At 35.8% G+C, this 20,687-nt stretch overlaps 1 protein-coding gene across 1 annotated transcript in view; it reads left to right on the top strand.

Annotated features, from left to right (window-relative positions):
• SRP72 (signal recognition particle 72) overlaps nucleotides 1-20,621 on the top strand; it is a 30,469-nt gene extending 9,848 nt beyond the window's left edge. Inside the window, exons 9-19 of the mRNA XM_017658414.3 lie at nucleotides 685-816; nucleotides 1,520-1,648; nucleotides 2,430-2,502; nucleotides 4,017-4,081; nucleotides 5,465-5,560; nucleotides 6,390-6,493; nucleotides 6,627-6,704; nucleotides 7,511-7,648; nucleotides 9,963-10,000; nucleotides 18,420-18,579; nucleotides 19,184-20,621. Coding sequence (XP_017513903.2) covers nucleotides 685-816; nucleotides 1,520-1,648; nucleotides 2,430-2,502; nucleotides 4,017-4,081; nucleotides 5,465-5,560; nucleotides 6,390-6,493; nucleotides 6,627-6,704; nucleotides 7,511-7,648; nucleotides 9,963-10,000; nucleotides 18,420-18,579; nucleotides 19,184-19,358 — 1,188 coding nt within the window. The 3' untranslated portion in view covers nucleotides 19,359-20,621. The remainder of the gene's footprint in view (nucleotides 1-684; nucleotides 817-1,519; nucleotides 1,649-2,429; nucleotides 2,503-4,016; nucleotides 4,082-5,464; nucleotides 5,561-6,389; nucleotides 6,494-6,626; nucleotides 6,705-7,510; nucleotides 7,649-9,962; nucleotides 10,001-18,419; nucleotides 18,580-19,183) is intronic.
• Nucleotides 20,622-20,687: the final 66 nt, after the last annotated feature.

Here is a 20,687-nt window from a genome sequence, read left to right as displayed (position 1 = left end):
ATGTTATCACTTATTTGTATAAATACATCATTTAATAAAGCTAGAATTTTGTACACATAGTGGACACTCAGATGCTCAGTTTGTCCTCAGGATGTAATGTGATTTAATTATCTTTCTTCTTGAAAGGTATGTGACTATATTTCTTAACAGGACTTTCTTTAGATAGAAAACACTGCTTGCCCTACACAAAAATTTCAGAAATTGAGCTTCTTTGTGCTTGCCTAGGTGAGAAGGCCCTTAAGAAAAGGGAAAACAGTTGCTATGTTGCATTGTATTTTTTTACTAAAAGTGAGTGCAAAGGAGGTGTGAACATATTTCTGAATTTTAATGCTCTGCTTACATAATGACAATATTTAAAAGAAATTAGTTACTTTCCTCATTGCAAATTTAGTTATCTTTGTAGTCCTAATTTCCACTGTGCTGTCCCTATGTACTTTTCTCTAAAAAGCTCACATTTGAAAGTAGAAAACAAACATTTGAAAGTAGAAAAATAAAAGAAAACCAAGAACCCAAGACACACATTATAAGGGTCTTAGTGAGGCACCACAACCAGGTAGATATAGTATCTTCCCAGCTCTTATGTTCCATTTATACAAAATAAATGAAGGAGGAATAGGCCTTGGAAAATTAAAAGAGTTGAAGTCTTCGATTACTGGTAATTGTGGGTGAACTTTTCTTTGCCAGGACCAAAATGTCTTTGACTCCAAGAAGAAGGTGAAATTAACCAATGCGGAAGGGGTAGAGTTTAAGCTTTCCAAGAAACAACTGCAAGCTATAGAATTTAACAAAGCTTTACTTGCTATGTACACAAACCAGGTAGGTAATAACAGACCTCTTTTCCCCTGTTTTGGAGTATGGCATAAGAGGCCTAATGGGTACATCAGTCCCATCTATTTGTATTTTTTTATATTTTGTCCTAAACCCATGCATTCTTCAGAATGTTACATATTATAGATTTTACTTGTTAAACTGTTGGCACAACCCTTTGTAAAGATGTACAATTCGTTACTTTTAAGAAGAAGACAAGACCATACATGTAATGAGATAAATTTTCTCATTACCTTATTTCTAATCTCTGAATTAAAGTAAGAAAGATGGTTATCATGATTATAGCTTTAAGATCCATCTTTCATTGTAGTTTGTGCATAATCACAGCAAGTTAAAAATATTAAGAAGGTCAGTTCTAACTCTTGATGTGCATTGATTCTAATTATGATTTCATATTCTTCTAGCAGATATTTTCAGTGGTAGAGTAAGAGGTAGTAAAACTTGGAACTTGTCCTTTCCTAAATGCTTTCAGAACTCCGCTTAAATTCAGTGAATAGAAATCTTTCTTATGGGAAAAATAATTGAAAATAGTTAATGTAAACCACTTCTCTCACCCCTGGCAGTCCTACACTTATTATTTTGTTTCAACTGATTTCTTCCTCCCTTCCCCATTCTTTTCTTCTTGTCATTCACTTAATGTTTAATTTCATTAACCAGCTAATTTTTGTGGGGGAAAAATACTGTCTTCCAGGCAGAACAGTGCCGCAAAATATCTGCCACTTTGCAGTCCCAAAGTCCTGAGCATCTCCTGCCTGTGTTAATCCAAGCTGCCCAGCTCTGCCGTGAAAAACAGCACACCAAAGCAATAGAGCTGCTTCAGGTAAAGGAATTACTTGAATTTTTAATGAGGTGTCTTTAATGATGCAGCCTTGTTCATTTTTATTATGTTATAATAAAATACAAGCTTATAAATTTCATAGGAAAACTAATAGGTAATATACCACTAGGCAAGTTCCAGAGTGTCACTTAGTTCATTCTTGGGCTGTAGCTTTGTTTTATATAAATTTTCCTTAATAAATGTTTGCCCTAAACCCTGAAGAATGCTTTTCATCTGGAGATCAATTTAACATGATTTAAAGAGTTTTAGGTTTGAAAACATGTTTATTCCTTTTTCAGTAATGGTTCTCCAGTGAGTTCCAATCCAAAACAATTACAATTATAAATGATACTGCCTTGGTTTTTGTTGACATGACTCAACTCTTGGATTATTTGAAATTTCTTGAGGGTAGATAACATTGGAAAATTGGACAGGGTAAAATTAGGACCAGACTGAGGGCACAGTTGCCTAGGGGCTCTCAGTAATGAGGTGTCATTTACTTGAGTGTCTTTCTTTTTAAAAAAACTATGTAGTAATCTTAATTATTATTTCTCTACTAGTGACTTTCTGAAAACCTGAAATTATTGCACTTACTTTCAGAGCATAATTTCAAAGCAAAATGGGTGTTGAATAAAATTTTTTCAAAGTTAAAATTTTGACCTGAACCCAGAAGTTTAATGTTTTAAAACTGGATTTAAAAAATACTATGTAGCTGAGAAAATTTGAATGGTTAGTTGTATAAATTAAATGTGATTTTTTTCCCCTCTAACTAAAAACATTTCAGGAATTTTCAGATCAGCATCCAGAAAATGCAGCTGATACTAAGTTGACCATGGCACAGCTAAAAATTTCCCAAGGTATTAATGATTCCATCATGATTAAAACATCATTTTAAGAGAAATGTTGTTGGAATGATTTTGAAGTAGTTGTGGACTATGTGATTTAAGAATTTTTGCATAATGGTAAAACATAATTAACGCTGCTTCAAACATGAGACTAGGTGTGTGAGCTTACACAGATTGAGTAGTGAGTCCACCTTTTCTTGGGTTACTCCTGAATTGTTAGAATGATTTTCAGTATATGCCTTGAAAGTCAGTAGAAGCAAAGGATTCCTCTGTTCCAAAAGACCATACTTACTCACATTCCCTGGATTTGTCATGTGCAAAATGTTCGTATCTGTTACTTGGTAATATTTGCATGAAATAAGAGTTATTTGCATCTGTTTTCAAAATTTCTTAGCTTATCCTTTTATCCTTCATTTGCCCTTTACTACACATATCTCTAGGGGAGAAGAGGCAAGGAAATTTAAGGAGAATGGATTTTCTTGACTCTTACAGAAAACTGCTAGTATTTTCACCCATGATTTAGAACCAACCTTGAGTGTTTATCTAGAGCTGGGTTGTCCATATTTGGTAGCCACTAGCCACATGTAGTTATTTTAAGTTTAAATTAAAATTAAATGAAGTAATTCAGTTCTTCATTTGTGCTGGGCACATTTCAGAAGCTCAGTAGCCACATGTGGTTAAATTGTTCATCATCACAGAAAGTTCTGTTAGACAGCTCAGGTGTAGACTGTGCATTCTCTATGTGTGTGTGTGTGAGAGAGAGAGAGAGAGAGAGATTTGAGGTGGGGTGGGGTGGGGATTTACAAAAAATTACAGATATGATGGCTGAAATGAAAATTTCATGGGTAAAGAGGAGGGGAGTTGCAAGTAGAGAAGGAAAAATCTGAAAAGACTCTTTAGTGGGTAGTAATGAAAACAAGCTTGAGAAGCACTGCTGTTCTCCCTGTTACTCTGTTCTCACATTTCCTTACCTTCCTCCCTTATTTCTTTTCCTTTCCTCACCTCTTCTTTTTCTTGATGCCCTCTTCATTTTCTTTCCTCATCCAATATTCAGTTTATTTTTGTATGGATTATTTATCTTAATAAATTTACTGAGAGAAAGCCATCATAGGTTTATGTTCCTAAGGTTTGCAGTGAATGAAAAATCAGAATTTTGACACCATATGAAATTTTCCAATGCACTCATATCTATAGTCATATATTTCAAGGTCTTTGGGGAAGGACTCTCACCTTTAGGGTACAGTCTGAAAAGGGGGAACTAGAACTCAACAGACTGGGAGTTGGCTGACTTCTTTTCTGGCACTCTGGCAGCTCTGCCACTAACTTTCTTTGTGGTCGTAAGTACGGTATATTGTTTCTTTAAGACTCAATTTCCTTATCTTTGAAAAGAATAGAGGACATTATCCCGAAGACCCCAAAGCTTGGGTATTTAAAGATGTTATGAAATATGACTTCAATTTCTTGGATTTTTTTTTTTTCATAATCTTTCTTCAATGTGATGCTCATTTTATTTTTGATTTTTCAAGGTAATATATCCAAAGCATGTCTAATATTGAGAAGCATAGAGGGGTTAAAGCATAAACCAGGCATGGTGAGTTCATAACTAAAATATTACAAGATTGAAATGTAATGAAATTATAGTCCATTGGTATATTTGGTGTTTCTTTATATTCACTTTAATTTCTACTTATTTATTTAAGTTATCTGCTATACATTTAATTCCATTTTGTGCTCTGCTTTGCATTGGTTTATTATTTAGTCAAAATGTGTTTCAGGTACTTTTTAGGCTTTATAGTATCACTGAAAGCCAACCTTAAATAATCTAAGACCTACATAGGGAATTTTGTAGCCTAATAAATTATTTTATAATGTCCTCAGTGTGATATCCTTGAGTTAAAACAAGTTAGAAATAGTGGCCAACAAATTTAGTTTTTAGTTCTCTGATTATTTAAGCTTCACAGGTTTAGGTCACTAATATAGCTATGAAAACATCTATTTCAAACTACTGTCTACTTGTGTAGTTGGGGTATGTGCATTTATTGAACAGGAACTGGTTTATTCATGTCTCTATCAACAGTTTGTTTACAGTTGGCACTCAATAAATGCATTATAATATTATGGTGGTACTTTCTCTTTTAAGATTCCTATTTCAGAGACTGAGCTGTGATTAATTTATATTAGAATCAAACCTTCTAAATGCCTGAAAGTAAAATGTTTCCAATATTAGTATCTTGCCTTTTACTACCTTTCAAAGAATTTATCCACTATATCTAGTTTGTTGAATTTATTAGCATGGAAGTTTTTGTTTAAATATTTCCTACTTATTCTTTTAATACCTGTAGAACCTCTGTTATTCCTGATACTGGTTGTTAGTGTCTTCTCTTTTTGTTTTCTGATCAGTCTGGCCAGTGGTTTATCAGTTTTATTGATTTTCTCAAAACTCCAGCTTTTTATTTTTGTTTCCTTTCTGTCTTCATCTCCTATTGCTCCTCCCGCTCTCTCTCCATTCCAGCCCCATGGCCTCTGCTATCCCTCCAATACACTAGGCAAGCTTTTCACTGGCTTTATGTAGCTCAGGCCACTTGCAGTTTATCATGGGAGTTTAGTCACACTAGTGTATACCTCACTGATAACACACTTGGATGTCTCAGCAAGGTCTTACTATATAAACTAGTTTTCTAAGCACTTATTCTCAACTTGTGTAATTATCTTGTGCACTGGTAACAAATTAAACTGGCACTGCTTTAGGAGGAAAGTTATATTTTATAGATAACTTACCTGTGTATTTGGAAAATACTTGTGCATGGTATTTTCAGTTATACTTATAAAAATGGTGATTTTTATGATGAATTGGATACTGACCAAGAGCCCAGCAACCTTTATTTGCTATTTCTTCAGTGTTTTCCATTTTCAAAAATCTTATTCTGGGAGAGGAGGAATTTCATTCCATTAATTTGTACCTTTGGCTGGGTAGGTGTCCGCATTAGTGACCATGTATAGCCATGAAGAAGATATTGATAGTGCCATTGATGTCTTCACACAAGCTATCCAGTGGTATCAAAACCATCAGGTAAATAAATGGGTAAATTGTTATGAGGGCATGTCTTTTACATAAAAATAGAAAGCTGCAGTAATAAACTTGAAATTTAGGAGAAATGAAATATTCTAAGTCACCATTTTAAAAATCAAATACTATTGGATTGTCGTATTTATTTTTTAAATATACCAGATCCAAATAAAGTTATTAGAAATAAGAAATACTTGCAAAATGAGAAAAATAGCTCATCTGTGTTTTCTGAATTCTTTCCTTTGTGTGTGTTTCTGTGTTTTTGTGTGCTTGCATGTAATCTCAAATAATGTGAATAGTACATGTAGGAGTGCTCATCTTTAATGGCTAGTGAGCTGGCTCATGGATGGTAGTAATTAATGGGATAATACATGGAACAATTGTATATCTTGTCTCCATCCAACTTGGAATATCTTCATTTTCTCCAGTATGGATCTCTGAATGAGCAACATCCAACTTAGAAATAAATATATATAACACAGGTGGCATTTGTACTGTTAGCACTATTAGTGTGGAGGGGTATCAGTGTTCTGGGAAATATTGTGTATTTATTTTTGAGAACCGAGGTGACATCTTTAAGATTTGAATATGGAGGGATATTTCTAATTGTAGACAATCCAAATTCATAAATTGGTCATTGCTTACCCTAATCTGTCAACCCTCTTCCCTACATGTGTGTTTGAATTTTGTTGTCATTTCATGCATTTTATAAAACTTAAGATGAAGATTTTAATGGATACATCTATTTTAAAGGTCAAATGAATATTAGATTTCATTGACTTACTAGATAATTAGCTTAAACCCTTTTTTTCTCTCCTAATTGAACCTGTAGCCCAAATCTCCTGCTCATTTGTCCTTGGTGAGAGAAGCTGCAAACTTCAAACTCAAATATGGGCGGAAGAAGGAGGCAATTAGTGACCTGGAACAACTATGGAAGTAAGCTCTGAATGAAGATATAGAAATCCAAATTTTATTGCTGTTATCTGGTATGAGGGGATTATTTCAATTGCGTATGTTCTTTTTCCAGTTTTACACACTGCTTAATAACTTTATTCTTTTTTTCTTTTAGACAGAATCCAAAAGATATTCATACCCTGGCACAGCTTATTTCTGCCTACTCACTTGTAGATCCTGAGAAAGCAAAAGCGTATCCTTTTAATTGTTGCTCCAGACAGCTCCCAGGTAGCACACCAGATCTCTTACAGTACCTGTTTTGACCAAGGCCTTTTCTATAGTAAATTACAACAAACAAGACCCCTTTCTAACTAGTAAGAGAAAAAATAGAATTTACTGAATCATGTGACTAAAAAATACAGTGATAGATCCAACTTAGGGTTTGGTTTGATCCAGAAGCAAAAATAAAGCTTATATCTAAAAAAATGCAGCTTATATCTCTCCGGGTTCAAGTCCAGCAGCAAAAAAAAAAAAAAGAAAAGGCGTATTTTATTTGGGTAGTTGTGTATGATTATGAAAAGTCATTCTCATCGAACTGTCTTCAATCACATGCTCACCTCAAACAGTTACTGAAGGTAAGAGGATTCAGTGCCCTGATTGGCCGAGTTTGGATCATGTATGCCTATCAGGGTTTGTTACCAAAATCTGGGTGGTGTGGTGACTCCTAAGCAAACACAAGTCAAAACCTCTGTAATGATTAAGTCTGTGTTTATAAGCTTGATAGTTGCTTTGAAATGGAGTTTTTAGTAAGCCACGACCTTGAAAGTGTGTATCACTGAGTTAAGGAGTAGATGATTGGATTATGACTCCTTTTCTCAGTATGTAATACGTAGTTGACCTTAAGGCCTACTGATCTGTTATTCTACAGAAGATTTAAGTTGTGATTTTGTGGTGATTTTTTTTTTTTTGCTTTTGACAACGCATCAAAGAAAGACTGTTTCTCTTGATTGACATATGGATGTACGTATGTTGTGTTCCTCAACTCCTGTTTTATCCCAGTCTTAGTAAACACTTGCCCTCGTCAGATAGTATGTCTCTAAAAGTAGATGTTGAGGCTCTTGAAAATTCTCCTGGTGCTACATATATCCGGAAGAAGGGTGGAAAAGTTGCTGGAGATAGTCAGCCAAAGGAGCAAGGGTAATGTTTTTAAGTCCCCTTTTGTTTCTTTTCCCTTCTTTTGTTGTGCCTAGCTCTTAGTCCTTGTTTTCCCTCCTCCTTCCCAGTCTCAGATTAACCTTTGGTGTTACTTTCACATGTATCCTTCAGGATCTTTTATATATTTACACACAGAGGTGGTTTAGAAATACTTTCATTGGATTTGCTTACACTTGTTTTTTATAGGAGTGCGATTATATTGTATTTACTGTTTTCCAGCTTGCTTGCTTTGATTTACTAAGCCTTGGAGATACTCCCGTATTCTAAATGTAGACATATTTTAAATGCATAGGCTGGATGTGCCCTACTCTATTTATCTGTAAGTTTTTAATGTAAATGTAGTAATTATATCATTTAGCAATTCTAAACCAAAATGAAGATGCGTTCTATTTTGCTGATTTGGAGGACAGGTTTATCTAGCTTGGGATGGATGTCGGATTCTGATTCTTGTTCTCCTGTACTGCCATCTCAAAAATATAGTTAGCAGAGGCCTACAGTAAAATATTTTAAGATTCTATTTTTTATTCAGGATGAATAGAGAATGGAAGAGATATAACACTTCCCTAGTTTTGTGGCTTTCGTATTTTATCGCTATTTTCTCCTTTTTTAATACCTTTTGACATTTTTTCCTAACAAAAAAATGTATCAGCAACAACATAATTGGCTTCATATTTTGTGTTAGGTGAAAAAGCATTTTATCCTCATAATAGATTTTAAAAACTTAAATAAGGAAATGGAGTCTCAGAGTTTTACTTTGTACATTTTACATTTCATCATACTCCAATTACGAAAACCCCAAATTGAAATAAATTCAAACCATAGCCTAAGGGGATTTTCAAATAATGCCTGTTTTAAGTATGTTCAGTATTTTTTTTTCTTCGACAACAGGGTTGAATATTTAGTAAGAACATTTAGTTTTTTCTAATCCTTTAATCATTTGTCTCTTTCCTTTAGACAGTTAAGATGAATATTGAGTTCTGAGCTTTTACATCTCATCACAGTATTTTCATTAGATATTATTAATGTCTTGTATGCTAACGTTTGGATACAAAGGTTTAGTTTCTGTTGAAGACACACTATATTGTTGACAATAAATTATGTTCCTTGTCCTTAAAGGAACTTAAGTCTAGCAGAAGGACATAAGTTGAACAGTATTAACAGTAAAATTAAAGGTTACATTTCTTATAATTGTGCAGGGCATAGAGGATTATCACAGAGAATAGTCAGTCTTTCCTGGGGACAGCAGGAGGTTAGGAAAGGTTTTGTGGAGCAGGTGGTTGTGTTGACTCTTACGGAATATAAGGAGGATGAGTTCAAGGGTGGGTGAAGGCAGAGAAGAGATGACAGAGAACCTTTGGGAAATGGCAGCTGTGGCTGTGGAGTATGATTTGTAGGGAAGCAATTTAGAAGACTTGCATAGTCTGGATGAAGTTCTAAAGTAAGACACTATGTTGCATCTGTTCTTCGGGATACCCTGAAAGAACTTACACAACTGAATGACTTGGTAGAATGAAATTTGGCAGAAATTGTTGCTCTCTCATCTTTTATTTTGCTGTTTCATAGTTCCCATAGAGGGATATCAACATACCTTTATGTACAGAGATTTTTTTTTTATGTATTCCTCTTATAGCTGTCAGAGTACTTAGAAATTATTTTGAAGTTTTCTTGATTTCTTAATTTATCATGCCCTTTTCAGCACTTTTTTATTTTTATTTTTTTGTGGCCAGTGTACTTACTAAAGATTTTACCTAATATATGCAGTAAACTCACAAGGTTCAAAATTGGAAAGATAACAAAGTGCGGAGTAAAAAGTCTTCCTACCACCCTCATCTGCTCTCCTCCTTCCCAAGACCACAACCAATATTACTTGACTTGCATGTCCTTCTAGAGATATTCTTTGCATGTATTGTACCTATACATGTTCTGGCAAAGAGTTTGATTATCTCTTCTCTGGTTTTGCTAAGCCTTAAGTAACATGCTGCAAGACCATACATTTTCATGCTTGTGCAGATTTCTTACCTTTTTAAATAGACTTACTGTGTACCAATGTAAAAGTTACCTCTTTCGTTGAAATAGTTTACACCCCACTTTTCTAAACCACCTTCCAAAAACTACAGTGTATGAAGCTTTATTAAATTTAACCTGACTTAATATCCAGGCTAGTTTATGAGCTTTGGTGAGGTGGGGTCAAGTTTCAAATGCCTTTATGATAAAGTGCCCATCTTACTCTTTTGCACATGCTTGATATTCTATAAATATTTTATTACAATGATGGTCATGATTTTTCTTTTTGTAGACAGGGAGATTTGAAGAAGAAGAAGAAGAAGAAAAAGGGTAAGGCTGCTTTTTTTTTCTTTTATGTTCCTTTCTACAAGATAAAAGCTTGAGTTTAGCCCTATATAGAAATCTTTGGACATAAATATACTGTTCTCTCTTTTTGTATCTTTGGACATCGACTGTAGACTACAGCTAGCATTAATTTGATTACCTTGAAGAATGTGGCTCTGGAGTTTCATTGCCTGAACTCAAATTATTGATCTTTCACCCTGAAAGGTTACTTGACATAGCTGCCTGAGTTTTTCATCTATAAAGTGAATTATGATAGTATATACCTCATGGAATTAAATGAGGTACTATATATATATAAAGTTCTTACAGGTGCCTGGCACATAGTAAGCCCTTATAGGTTAGAGTTCTTTTAGCTACAGGTGCCATAGAACTTCATCAAACTGGCCTAAGAAATCTATTTACAAAAATGACAGTATAGAGGAAGCTTGGCATCAAAGTTTGGTTGATCTAGTAGTTGTACTCTGTTCTGCTGTACACAACACTAAATCCTAGTAGAGTCATTTAATGTTTGTTAGAAACAGTCAAGGCTTGTGATGTACATCCACAAGACAAAGTGAGCCTCTGTGCAATTGGCACATCTTCCCATTAATCTGATTGGGCCAACATAGGTGCATGTCCAGCCTCTAACCATTAAGCAGCAGAATCCCATGCATTGATTGGCTTAGGCTGTGTTCTTAATCCATGGTAAAAGTGGGTGGAATTAACCATGCTTGGCTTCAGCTAGTCAGAGGTTATCCTGGAGCCATCTACCTGTTCCAGAACTTTGGGAAATTTGTGGTACCAGATTTTGCCCACTATCATGTTAGGATTCTGGTTTTCCAAGTCTGCTAGGTTATTACCACTTCTCTGTTTTCCTGCTTCCAGAATTTTATTGATAATTTCTTTTCTCTTACTGTTCCTTCTAATGTGTTTGTTACCGTTGTAGTTAAGAGTTTGGGAACACTGCAGAAGCTAATGTTTGCATTCAATCCACTGTCTTTCACTAGAAGTCTATTCACTTTTGTCACAGTGCTTCAAAATTCGTAAAAACTCAGTAAATATTTATATTTTGTATATTAGTAATACTGTATGCTGATAACTATATGTAGCAATAACCTCTAACTTCATTTTCTGTTCTTTTGTGATTTCCAGTTGAGCATTTTTTAAAAACTTATAATATATGCTCATTATAAAAGCAAGTAAGATTTCTATAATTATAAAATGGCATAAAGATTGGAAAATTTGAAAAAAAAAAGGAAAATTCCCTACCCAAATTCATATTCCCAGAGATAATTTCTTAGCTATTGTATATGTAGAACATACATTATTATACATTTACATGCTCAGTCAATAAAAGTTCGTACAGATATGAACATGTCACCAGAATAATGTGTTAAAATCTACTTTAGACTATTGTGCAGACATTTTTCCAAATTATTAAATACAGATGTACTTCACTTTTTAACTTATGGCTGTAGTTTTCTGTAGGATGGGTATACAGTAATTTAATCATTCTCTCATAGTTAGCTACTTTGAGATCATAGAGAATACTCTTATACACAACTGTAGTTTATGGGTATCTGTATGTTAAATTTCTAGAAGAATAAATTTGGACTGATACTGCCAAATTAAATTGCTCTCTACAGAGGCCATACCAGTATTTATTTCTGCTAGGAGCATGTGAATCTGTCTCACTATCTCAGCAACACTGGGTGTTACTGCTTTTCATATTTATTAGTTTGATAGAATTTGTTACCTTTTTTCATTTTTAATCAGAGAGGCTGAGCATCTTTTACATGACTATTGACTTATTTTTCATGCCTTACCGTAATTAAAGCTATGACCATTTTTCTTTGCTTGATTTACCTATTGACTATCAAGTCCTCGTTCTATATTAATATCACCCCACTGTTGTATAAATGCAAATATCTTTTCATTTTGCTATTTCTTTTAAATGTGTCTTCAATGCAGTGAAATTAAATCTTTTCCTTTGTGACTTCTGAACTTCGTGTCATGCTTAGAAATAAGGTCTTTTTCCCTGCTAGATAATACAAATAAAATTTTACATCAGATAAATTTATTTCAGTTTTTTTAAGGTATTATTGATATACACTCTTATGAAGGTTTCACATGAAAAACAATGTGATTGCTACATTCACCCATATTATTGAGTCCCCTCCCATACCCCATTGCAGTCACTGTCCATCAGTGCAGTAAGATGCCACAGAGTCACTGTTTGCCTTCTCTGTGCTACTGTCTTCTTCATGATGCCCCCAACACCATGTGCGCTAATCATAATACCCCTCAATCCCCTCCTCCCTTCCTCCCCACCTGCCCTCCCCTACCCTTCCTCCTTGGTAAACTCTAGTCCCTTCTTGGACTCTGTGAGTCTGCTACTGTTTTGTTCCTTCAGTTTTGCTTCATTGTTATACTCCACAAATGAGGGAAATTATTTGGTACTTGTCCTTCTCATGGCTTATTTCCCTAAGCATAGTACCCTCTAGATCCATCGATGTTGCAAATGATAGGATCTGTTTTCTCCTTATGGCTGAGTTTTATTCCGTTGTGTATATGTACCACATCTTCTTTATCTATTCATCAAATGATGGACACTAAGGTTGCTTCCATATCTTGGCTATTGTAAATACTGCTGCAGTAAACATAGGAGTGCATATGTCTTTTTGAACCTGAGAACTTGTATTCTTTGTGTAAATTCCTTTGTGGAATTCTCTCGTCAAATGGTATTACTATTTTTAGTTTTATGAGGGGCCCCCATATTGCTTTCCACAATGGTTGAACTAGCTTACATTCCCACCAGCAGTGTAGGAGGGTTCCCTTTTTTTCTCCACATCCTTACAAGCATTTGTTGTTCTTAGTCTTTTTGATGCTGGCCATCCTAACTGGTGTGAGGTGATATCTCATTGTGGTTTTAATTTGCATTTGCCTGATGATTAGTGATGTGGAGCATCTTTTCATGTGCCTGTTGACCATCTGAATTTCTTCCGTGGGGAATTGTGTGTTCATATTCTCCACCCATTTTTAATTGAGTTATTTGCTTTTTGGTTGTTGGTGCATGTGAATTCTTTATATAGTTTCGATGTTAACTCCTTGTCAGATATGTCATTTACAAATATATTCTCCCATAAAGTAGGGTGCTTTTTGTTCTGCTGATGGTGTCCTTTGCCATACAGAAACTTCTTAGCTCGATGTAGTCCTATGTGTTCATTTTTGCTTTTGTTTCCCTTGCCCGAAGAGATGCATTCAGCAAAATGTTGCTCATGTTTATATTCAGGAGATTTTTGCCTATGTTGTCTTCTAAGAGTTCTATGGTTTCATGATTCACATTCAGGTCTTTGATCCATTTTGAGTTTACTTTTGTGTATGGGGTTAGACAGTAATCTAGTTTCATTCTCTTGCATGTAGTTAGCTGTCCAGTTTTGCCAACACCAGTTGCTGAAGAGGCTGTCATTTCCCCATTGTATGTCCATGGCTCCTTTATCATATATTAATTGACCTTATATGCTTGGGTTTATATCTGGACTCTCTAGTCTGTTCCATTGGTCTGTTCTGTTCTTATGCCAGTACCAAATTGTCTTTACTGTGGCTCTGTAGTAGAGCTTGAAGTAGGAGAGCATAATCCCCCCCAGCTTTATTCTTCATTCTCAGGATTGCTTTGGCTATTTGGGATCTTCTGTCGTTCCATAAGAATTTTAGAACTATTTGCTCTAGTTCATTGAGCAATGCTGTTGGTATTTTGATAGGAATTGCATTGAATCTGTAGATTGCTTTAGACAGGATGGCCATTTTGACAGTATTAATTCTTCATCTGCATGAGCACAGGATGTGTTTCCATTTATTGTTATCTTCTTTAATTTCTCTCATGAGTGTCTTGTAGTTTTCAGAGTATAGGTTGTTCACTTCCTTCGTTAGATTTATTCCTCGGTATTTATTCTTTTTGATGCAACTGTGAATGCAGTTGTTTTCCTGATTTCTTTCTGCTAGTTCATCATTAGTGTATAGGAATGCCACAGATTTCTGTGTATTAATTTTGTATCCTGCAACTTTGCTGAATTCAGATATTAGATCTACTAGTTTTGGAGTGGATTCTTTAGGGATTTTTATGTACAATATTATGTCATCTGGAAACTGACTGTTTAACTTCTTCTTTGCCAGTCTGGATGCCTTTTATTTCTTTGTGTTTTCTGATTGCTATTGCGAGAACCTCCAGTACTGTTGTAAAATAAAAGTGAAGAGAATGGGTATCCTTGTCTTATTCCCAATCTTAAAGGAAATGCTTTCAGCTTCTTCCTATTAAGTATGATATCGTCATATATGGCCTTTATTATGTTGAGGTACTTGCCTTCTATACCCATTTTGTTGAGAGTTTTTATCATGAATGGATGTTGAATTTTGTGGAATTGCTTTTTCAGCATCTGTGGAGATGATCATGTGGTTTTGTCTTTTTTGTTGATGTGGTAGATGATGATGATGGATTTTCTAATACTGTACCATCCTTGCATCCCTGGAATAAACCCTACTTGATCATGATGGATGATCTTTTTGATATATTTTTGAATTTGGTTTGCTAATATTTTGTTGCTTATTTTTGCATCTATGTTCATCAGGGATATTGGTCTGTGATTTTCTTTTTTTATGGTGTCTTGCCCTGGTTTTGGTATTAGAGTGATGCTGGCCTCATAGAATGAGTATTCCTTCCTCATCTACTTTTTTGGAAGACTTTAAGGAGGATGGGTATTAGGTCTTCACTAAATGTTTGATAAAATTTAGTGGTGGCGCCATCTAGTCCATGTGTTTTGTTCTTAAGTAGTGTTTTCATTACCAGTGCAATTTCGTTGCTGGTAATTGGTCTGTTCAGATTTTCTGTTTTCTTTGTGGGTCAGCCTTGGAAGGTTGTATTTTTCTAGAAAGTTGTCCATTTCTTCTAGGTTACATTTCTTCTAGGTTATCCAGGTTGTTAGCATATAATTTTTTATAGTATACTCTAATAATTCTTTATATTTCGGTCATGTCCATAGTGATTTTCTTTCTTATTTCTGATTTTGTTTATGTGTGTAGACTCTTTTTTTTCTTGATAAATGTGGCTAGGAGTTTATCTGCTTTATTTTCTCAAAGAACCAGCTCCTCCTTTCATTGATTCTTTCTATTGTTTTATTCTTCTCGATTATATTTATTTCTGCTTTAATCTTTATTATGTCCCTCCTTCTACTGACTTTAGGCCTCATTTGTTCTTCTTTTTCTAGTTTCGTTAATTGTGAGTTTAGACTGTTCATATGGGATTGTTCTTTCCTGAGGTAAGCCTGTATTACAATATACTTCCCTCTTAGCACAGCCTTTGCTGCATCCCACAGATTTTGTGGTGTTGAATTATTCTTGTCATTTGTCTCCATATATTGCTTGATCTCTGTTTTTATTTGGTCATTGATCCATTGATTATTTAGGAGCACGTTGTTAAGCCTCCATGTGTTTGTAGGCTTTTTCATTTTCTTTGCATAATTTATTTCTAGTTTTATACCCTTGTGGTCTGAGAAACTGTTTGGTACAATTTCTATCTTTCTGAATTTACCAAGACTCTTTGGGTGGCCAGGTATATGATCTATTCTTGAAAAAGTTCTGTGTGCACTTGAGAAGAATTGTGTGTCCTGCTGCTTTTCAGTGGAGAGTTCTGTAGATGTCTGTTAGGTCCATCTGTTCTAATGTGTTGCTCAATGCCTTTGTCTCCTTATTTTCTGTCTGGTTGATCTGTCCTTTGGAGTGAGTGGAGTGTTGAAGTCTCCTAGAATGAATGCATTGCATTCTATTTACCCTTTTAATTCTGTTAGTAGTTGTTTCACATATGTAGGTGCTCCTGTGTTGCGTGCATAGATATTTATAGTGGTTATATCCTCTTGTTGAACTGAGCCCTTTATCATTATGTAATGTCCTTCTTGTCTCTTGTGACTTTCTTTGTTTTTAAGTCTTTTTTCTCTGATACAAGTACTGCAACTCTTGCTTTTTTCTCCCTATTAGTTGCATGAAATATCTTTTTCCATCCCTTCACTTTTAGTTTGTGCATGTCTTTAGGTTTGAAGTGAGTCTCTTGTAGACTGCATATAGATGGGTCTTGTTTTTTTATTCATTCAGTGACTCTTTGTGTTTTGATTGGTGCATTCAGACCATTTACATTTAGGGTGATTATTGATAGGTATGTACGTATTGCCATTGCAGGCTTTAGATTTGTGGTTATCAAAGATTCAAGGGTAACTTCCTTACTATCCAGCAGTCTAACTTAACTCAGTATGCTATTACAAACACAGTTTAAAGGTTCTTTTTTTTTATCTCCTCCTTTTTCTTCCTTCTCCATTCTTTGTATATTAGGCATCATATTCTATACTCTTTGTCTATCCCTTGACTGACTTTGGAGGTAGTTGAATTATTTTGCATTTGCTTATTAATTGTTTTACTTTCTTTACTGTGCTTTTATTACTTCTGGTGACAGTTATTTAGCCTTAGTAACACTTCCATCTATAGCACTCCCTCCAAAATACACTGTAGAGATAGTTGTGGGAGGTAAATTCTATCAGCTTTTGCTTATCTGGAAATTGTTTAATGCCTCCTTCAAATTTAAATGATAAGCTTGCCGGGTATAGTTTTCTTGGTTCGAGGCCCTTCTCCTTCATTGTGTTAAATATATCATGCCATTCCCTTCTGTTCTGTAATGTTTCTGTTGAGAAGTCTGATGGTAGCCTGATGAGTTTTCCTTTCTAGGTGATCTTTTTCCTCTCTCTGGCTGCTTTTAATAGTCTGTCCTTATCTTTGATCTTTGCCATTTTAATTATTATATGTATTGATGTTGTCTTCCTTGGGTCCTTTGTGTTGGGAGATGATCTGTGCACCTCCATGGCCTGAGAGACTGTCTCCTTCCCCACATTGGGGAAGGTTTCAGCAATTACCTCCTCAAAGACACTTTCTGTCCTTTTTCTCTCTCTTCTTTTGGTACCGCTATAATATAAATATTGTTCTGTTTTCATTGGTCACATATTTCTCTCAATAGTCTTTCATTTCTAGAGGTCCTTTTTTCTCTCTGTGCCTCAGCTTCTTTGTATTCCTCTTCTTTAATTTCTGTTTCATTTATCGTCTCCTCCACTGTATCTAATCTGCTCATTGTATTCTATAATGACGGGGTCTCCATCCTGAATTCGTTCCTGAGTTCTTAAATATTTTTCTGTTCCTCCATGAACATGTTTACGATTTTTATTTTCCAAATCTGTTTTAGGAAGATGGATGAGTTCAGATTCACTTGGTCCTTTTTCTCTAGTTTGTGGGATTTTGGTTTGAACTGGGTTCATTTGTTGTTTCATATTTGTGTGTGGCACCCTCTAGTGCCCAGAAGCTCTACTCTCTGGAGCTGCTCAGCCCTTGTAGCGATGTCAGAAGTGACTGGGGAGTGGTGCTGGTGCCTGGGCAGAGGAAAGAGTGGTTTTCTGCTTCCCAGCTTCTATGCCTATCTCCCCTGCTTAGAACCTGTGGGCTGAACACACAGGTGTAAGCCTCATTGCTTTGTGTTTGTAACTGCCATAGGTGTGGCTTCCCTCTGGCTGGCCTAATGCCAGGGCAGCTGCTCCTGGTTTTTGAACAGGTGTGGGCTGGTCAGGAGGAATGTGCAGCAGGCCCCAATGTGGGGCCTTGGAGTTGCATATCCAGCCAGTGGTATGGAGTGACTGAAGCTCCTGTAAGTTCCCAACCTGCTGGGCAGAGTGTACCCACACAATTTTGTCTACCTGTCCTTTCTCCTGAGCAGTAAACTCCATTCAATTCTTGCCCCTTTAGCAGTCCTGTTGCTGTTAGGAAGTCTGTCAGATTGCCCACCTTTCTTTTTGTCCCAGAGCAGCCAGATATGGATCCCTGTTTTCCACAAGTGGCTGAAATCTCAGTCTTTTCAGGTTTTCCACCTGTCTTAGCTTTTGAACCCCACTAATCACCAGAGTACCATGCAGTGTAGGTTCATGCTTCCAGAGATCTCCAGGGCTAGGTGTTCAGCAGTCCCAGGCCTCTACTCCCTCCGTGCTCCGTTTCTCTTCCTCCCTCCAGTGATTTGGGGTGGGGAAGGGCCTGGGTCCCGCCGGATCACAGGTTTTGTATGTTTCCCTGTTCTGTGAGGTTTGTTCTTTTTTCCAGGTGTGTGCAGTCTGGCGCAGCCTTCTTTCCTGTTGCTCTTTCGGGATTAGTTGTATTAATTTTATTTTCATATTATATGTGGTTTTGGGAGGAGGCCTCTATCTCACCTCTCACGCTGCCATATTTAATCTCTTCTCAAATTTATTTCAGTTTTAATGGTATTTATTCCCAAGCTTGAACATATTCTGTAAATAAACTATCTTGAAAACACTATGGACAGATCTCTTGTTTATAATTGATTGTTACACAGGAAAACTGCCTAAGAATTATGACCCAAAAGTGACCCCAGATCCAGAAAGATGGCTACCAATGCGAGAACGTTCTTACTACCGGGGAAGAAAGAAGGGTAAAAAGAAAGATCAGATTGGAAAAGGGACCCAGGGAGCAACTGCAGGAGCTTCATCTGAACTGTAAGTCCTTTCTCCCTAGTTGAAGTCACTTAGAGCCAAGGTTGTTCTTTCTGTGATTGACCCAGGGTTATTAGTAAGAATTTTAAAAAATTATTTTATGTTGAGAAGTACAGTTAAATTTCTTTGCAGTGTTTTGCAATGTGCTTACATAAAGGAAAGAAAATGTGGTATTTCTTGTTTGATCGTATTGTAAATATTAGGATGTATTGTATCAGGATTCCAGTACCTTCTGAAGGAAACTAAATATATTGAGTTCACCTAACTAAATATCTAGATAGATATACTACGACTTGAAAAGTATTTAAAATGTTGCTAAATAAGTTAGTTTTACATAGCAGAATTACAGATATTTAGAAATTTTTTATTTTTTAAGCTGTCTAAAAATTGGCATGTACCATAGATTACTTTTTCTTCAATTATAAAGCAGTAAAAGTTTTATTTAAGGAAAAATGGATAGGGAGTTGGGGAATCCACCTTCAAAGAAATAGACTGTGTGGGAGATTACTAGGGATAGAAAGTCAAATCCATGTACATACTCTTTTACCACCTTTTCCTTTTTTGAATAATGTGGATCACCAACACTTTTCTGATCTGATGATTGCAGGGATGCCAGTAAAACCGTGAGCAGCCCCCCAACTTCCCCAAGGCCTGGGAGTACAGCAGCATCTGTGTCTACAAGTCACATTGTAGCCCCACGACACCAGAAGCCTGCAGGGGCTCCAGCAGCTAAAAAGAAACAGCAGCAGAAAAAGAAGAAAGGGGGAAAAGGTGGCTGGTGATCAGAACATTCTTGTTGCAGGCCTTTTTTAAACTAGTCCCACTGACAGTAGGAACATAATCAAGGTAACACAGAAAGAAGCACAGAACTGCTCCCTCTCCCACACCCACATTTTCATAGAATTTTCCTTGTGCATCAAGCAGGAAAACGTCTTCCTCAGACTGCCCAGTCAGACTTGGCCTACTTGCACCACCTAGCTTTTGCACAGATGATAAGGACTCAGAATAATTGAGCATTTACACACCTTGGTATGTGTTGCATCCTCTCTGTGTGCTCATCTGGTGTTTTTTCAGTTTTACAAACAAGGCATGTTATCCAAAGTTTCCTAGGGATTAAACAGAAACTACTTCCACTGTTTCAGTTAGAGTCTGAAGATACTTATTCCTGTCAAATCCTACTTCAAATTATGCCTTAGGAAGCCTTGGGAGACTGAAAGTGGAATTTTCTGAGCATTCCAAATATCTGCTTAGAAATATCATGTGATAAAAAGGGACCTTATTAAAACACTAGTGTTCTTCACTTCATTATATAAGTGGCCACAGGAAAACTAAAATTAATGTCTTGATCAATTTTGACCATAAATTCTCTGTCATATGATACTGAAATATGGGATACTATAATAGAGTAGTGAAAAGTATGTATATGTGTTTATATACATACAGGCACACCTAAATACATATATATAAATTAGGACTCCTTTGTGCCCCATATCATTTTCAGATTATGATAATATAATCTGAGTAAGTACCATACTGATTATGCACCATTAAAGAACTCAAGAAAAACACATCAATGTTGTAAGTAGTTGACTCTTAGCCCCAGTATTCTGAGGTCAAATGGGTTTGGACTGTCTTCAGAAAGATTTAGCAGTACCTATCGAGTATGAACACTGACTTTCTACATAGGAAATCAGTACCAGAGTTCAGTAGCAGGCAGTATTACAGGTTAACAGAACTATTTGGCCTGGTTAATATATACTCAGATGGCTCCTCTTTCTAGTTAGGGCTATTACCATTCATCACCCTTCTCAAAGTAATGAAGTATTGTACAGTCAGCTGTGGTGTCCATGTTGCTCTGGTCTTTTCCTTGCTTACAGGCCACTTTCACATTGAACATTTGTGAGGCAGATGCACTGGGATGCCTACCCTTGTTAGTATTCATTTTATGCTGCCCAAGATAGCATTTAATTTAGACTTAAACATATTTTCTTGTGATCATATTACTCTGTCCGTGTTAATAAAGTGCTGCTGTGTTTGACTCTGAACATATCTACTGAAACTTACAAGACTTTTAAAAGGCTTTCATCCTTTACAAGAGTAAGAATTGTGGT

Source organism: Manis javanica, chromosome 5 (genome assembly GCF_040802235.1).
Source record: "Manis javanica isolate MJ-LG chromosome 5, MJ_LKY, whole genome shotgun sequence".
Lineage (NCBI taxonomy): Eukaryota > Metazoa > Chordata > Mammalia > Pholidota > Manidae > Manis > Manis javanica.
Note: the sequence above shows the minus strand (reverse complement) of the source record. Positions and strands in the feature narration are given on the sequence as shown.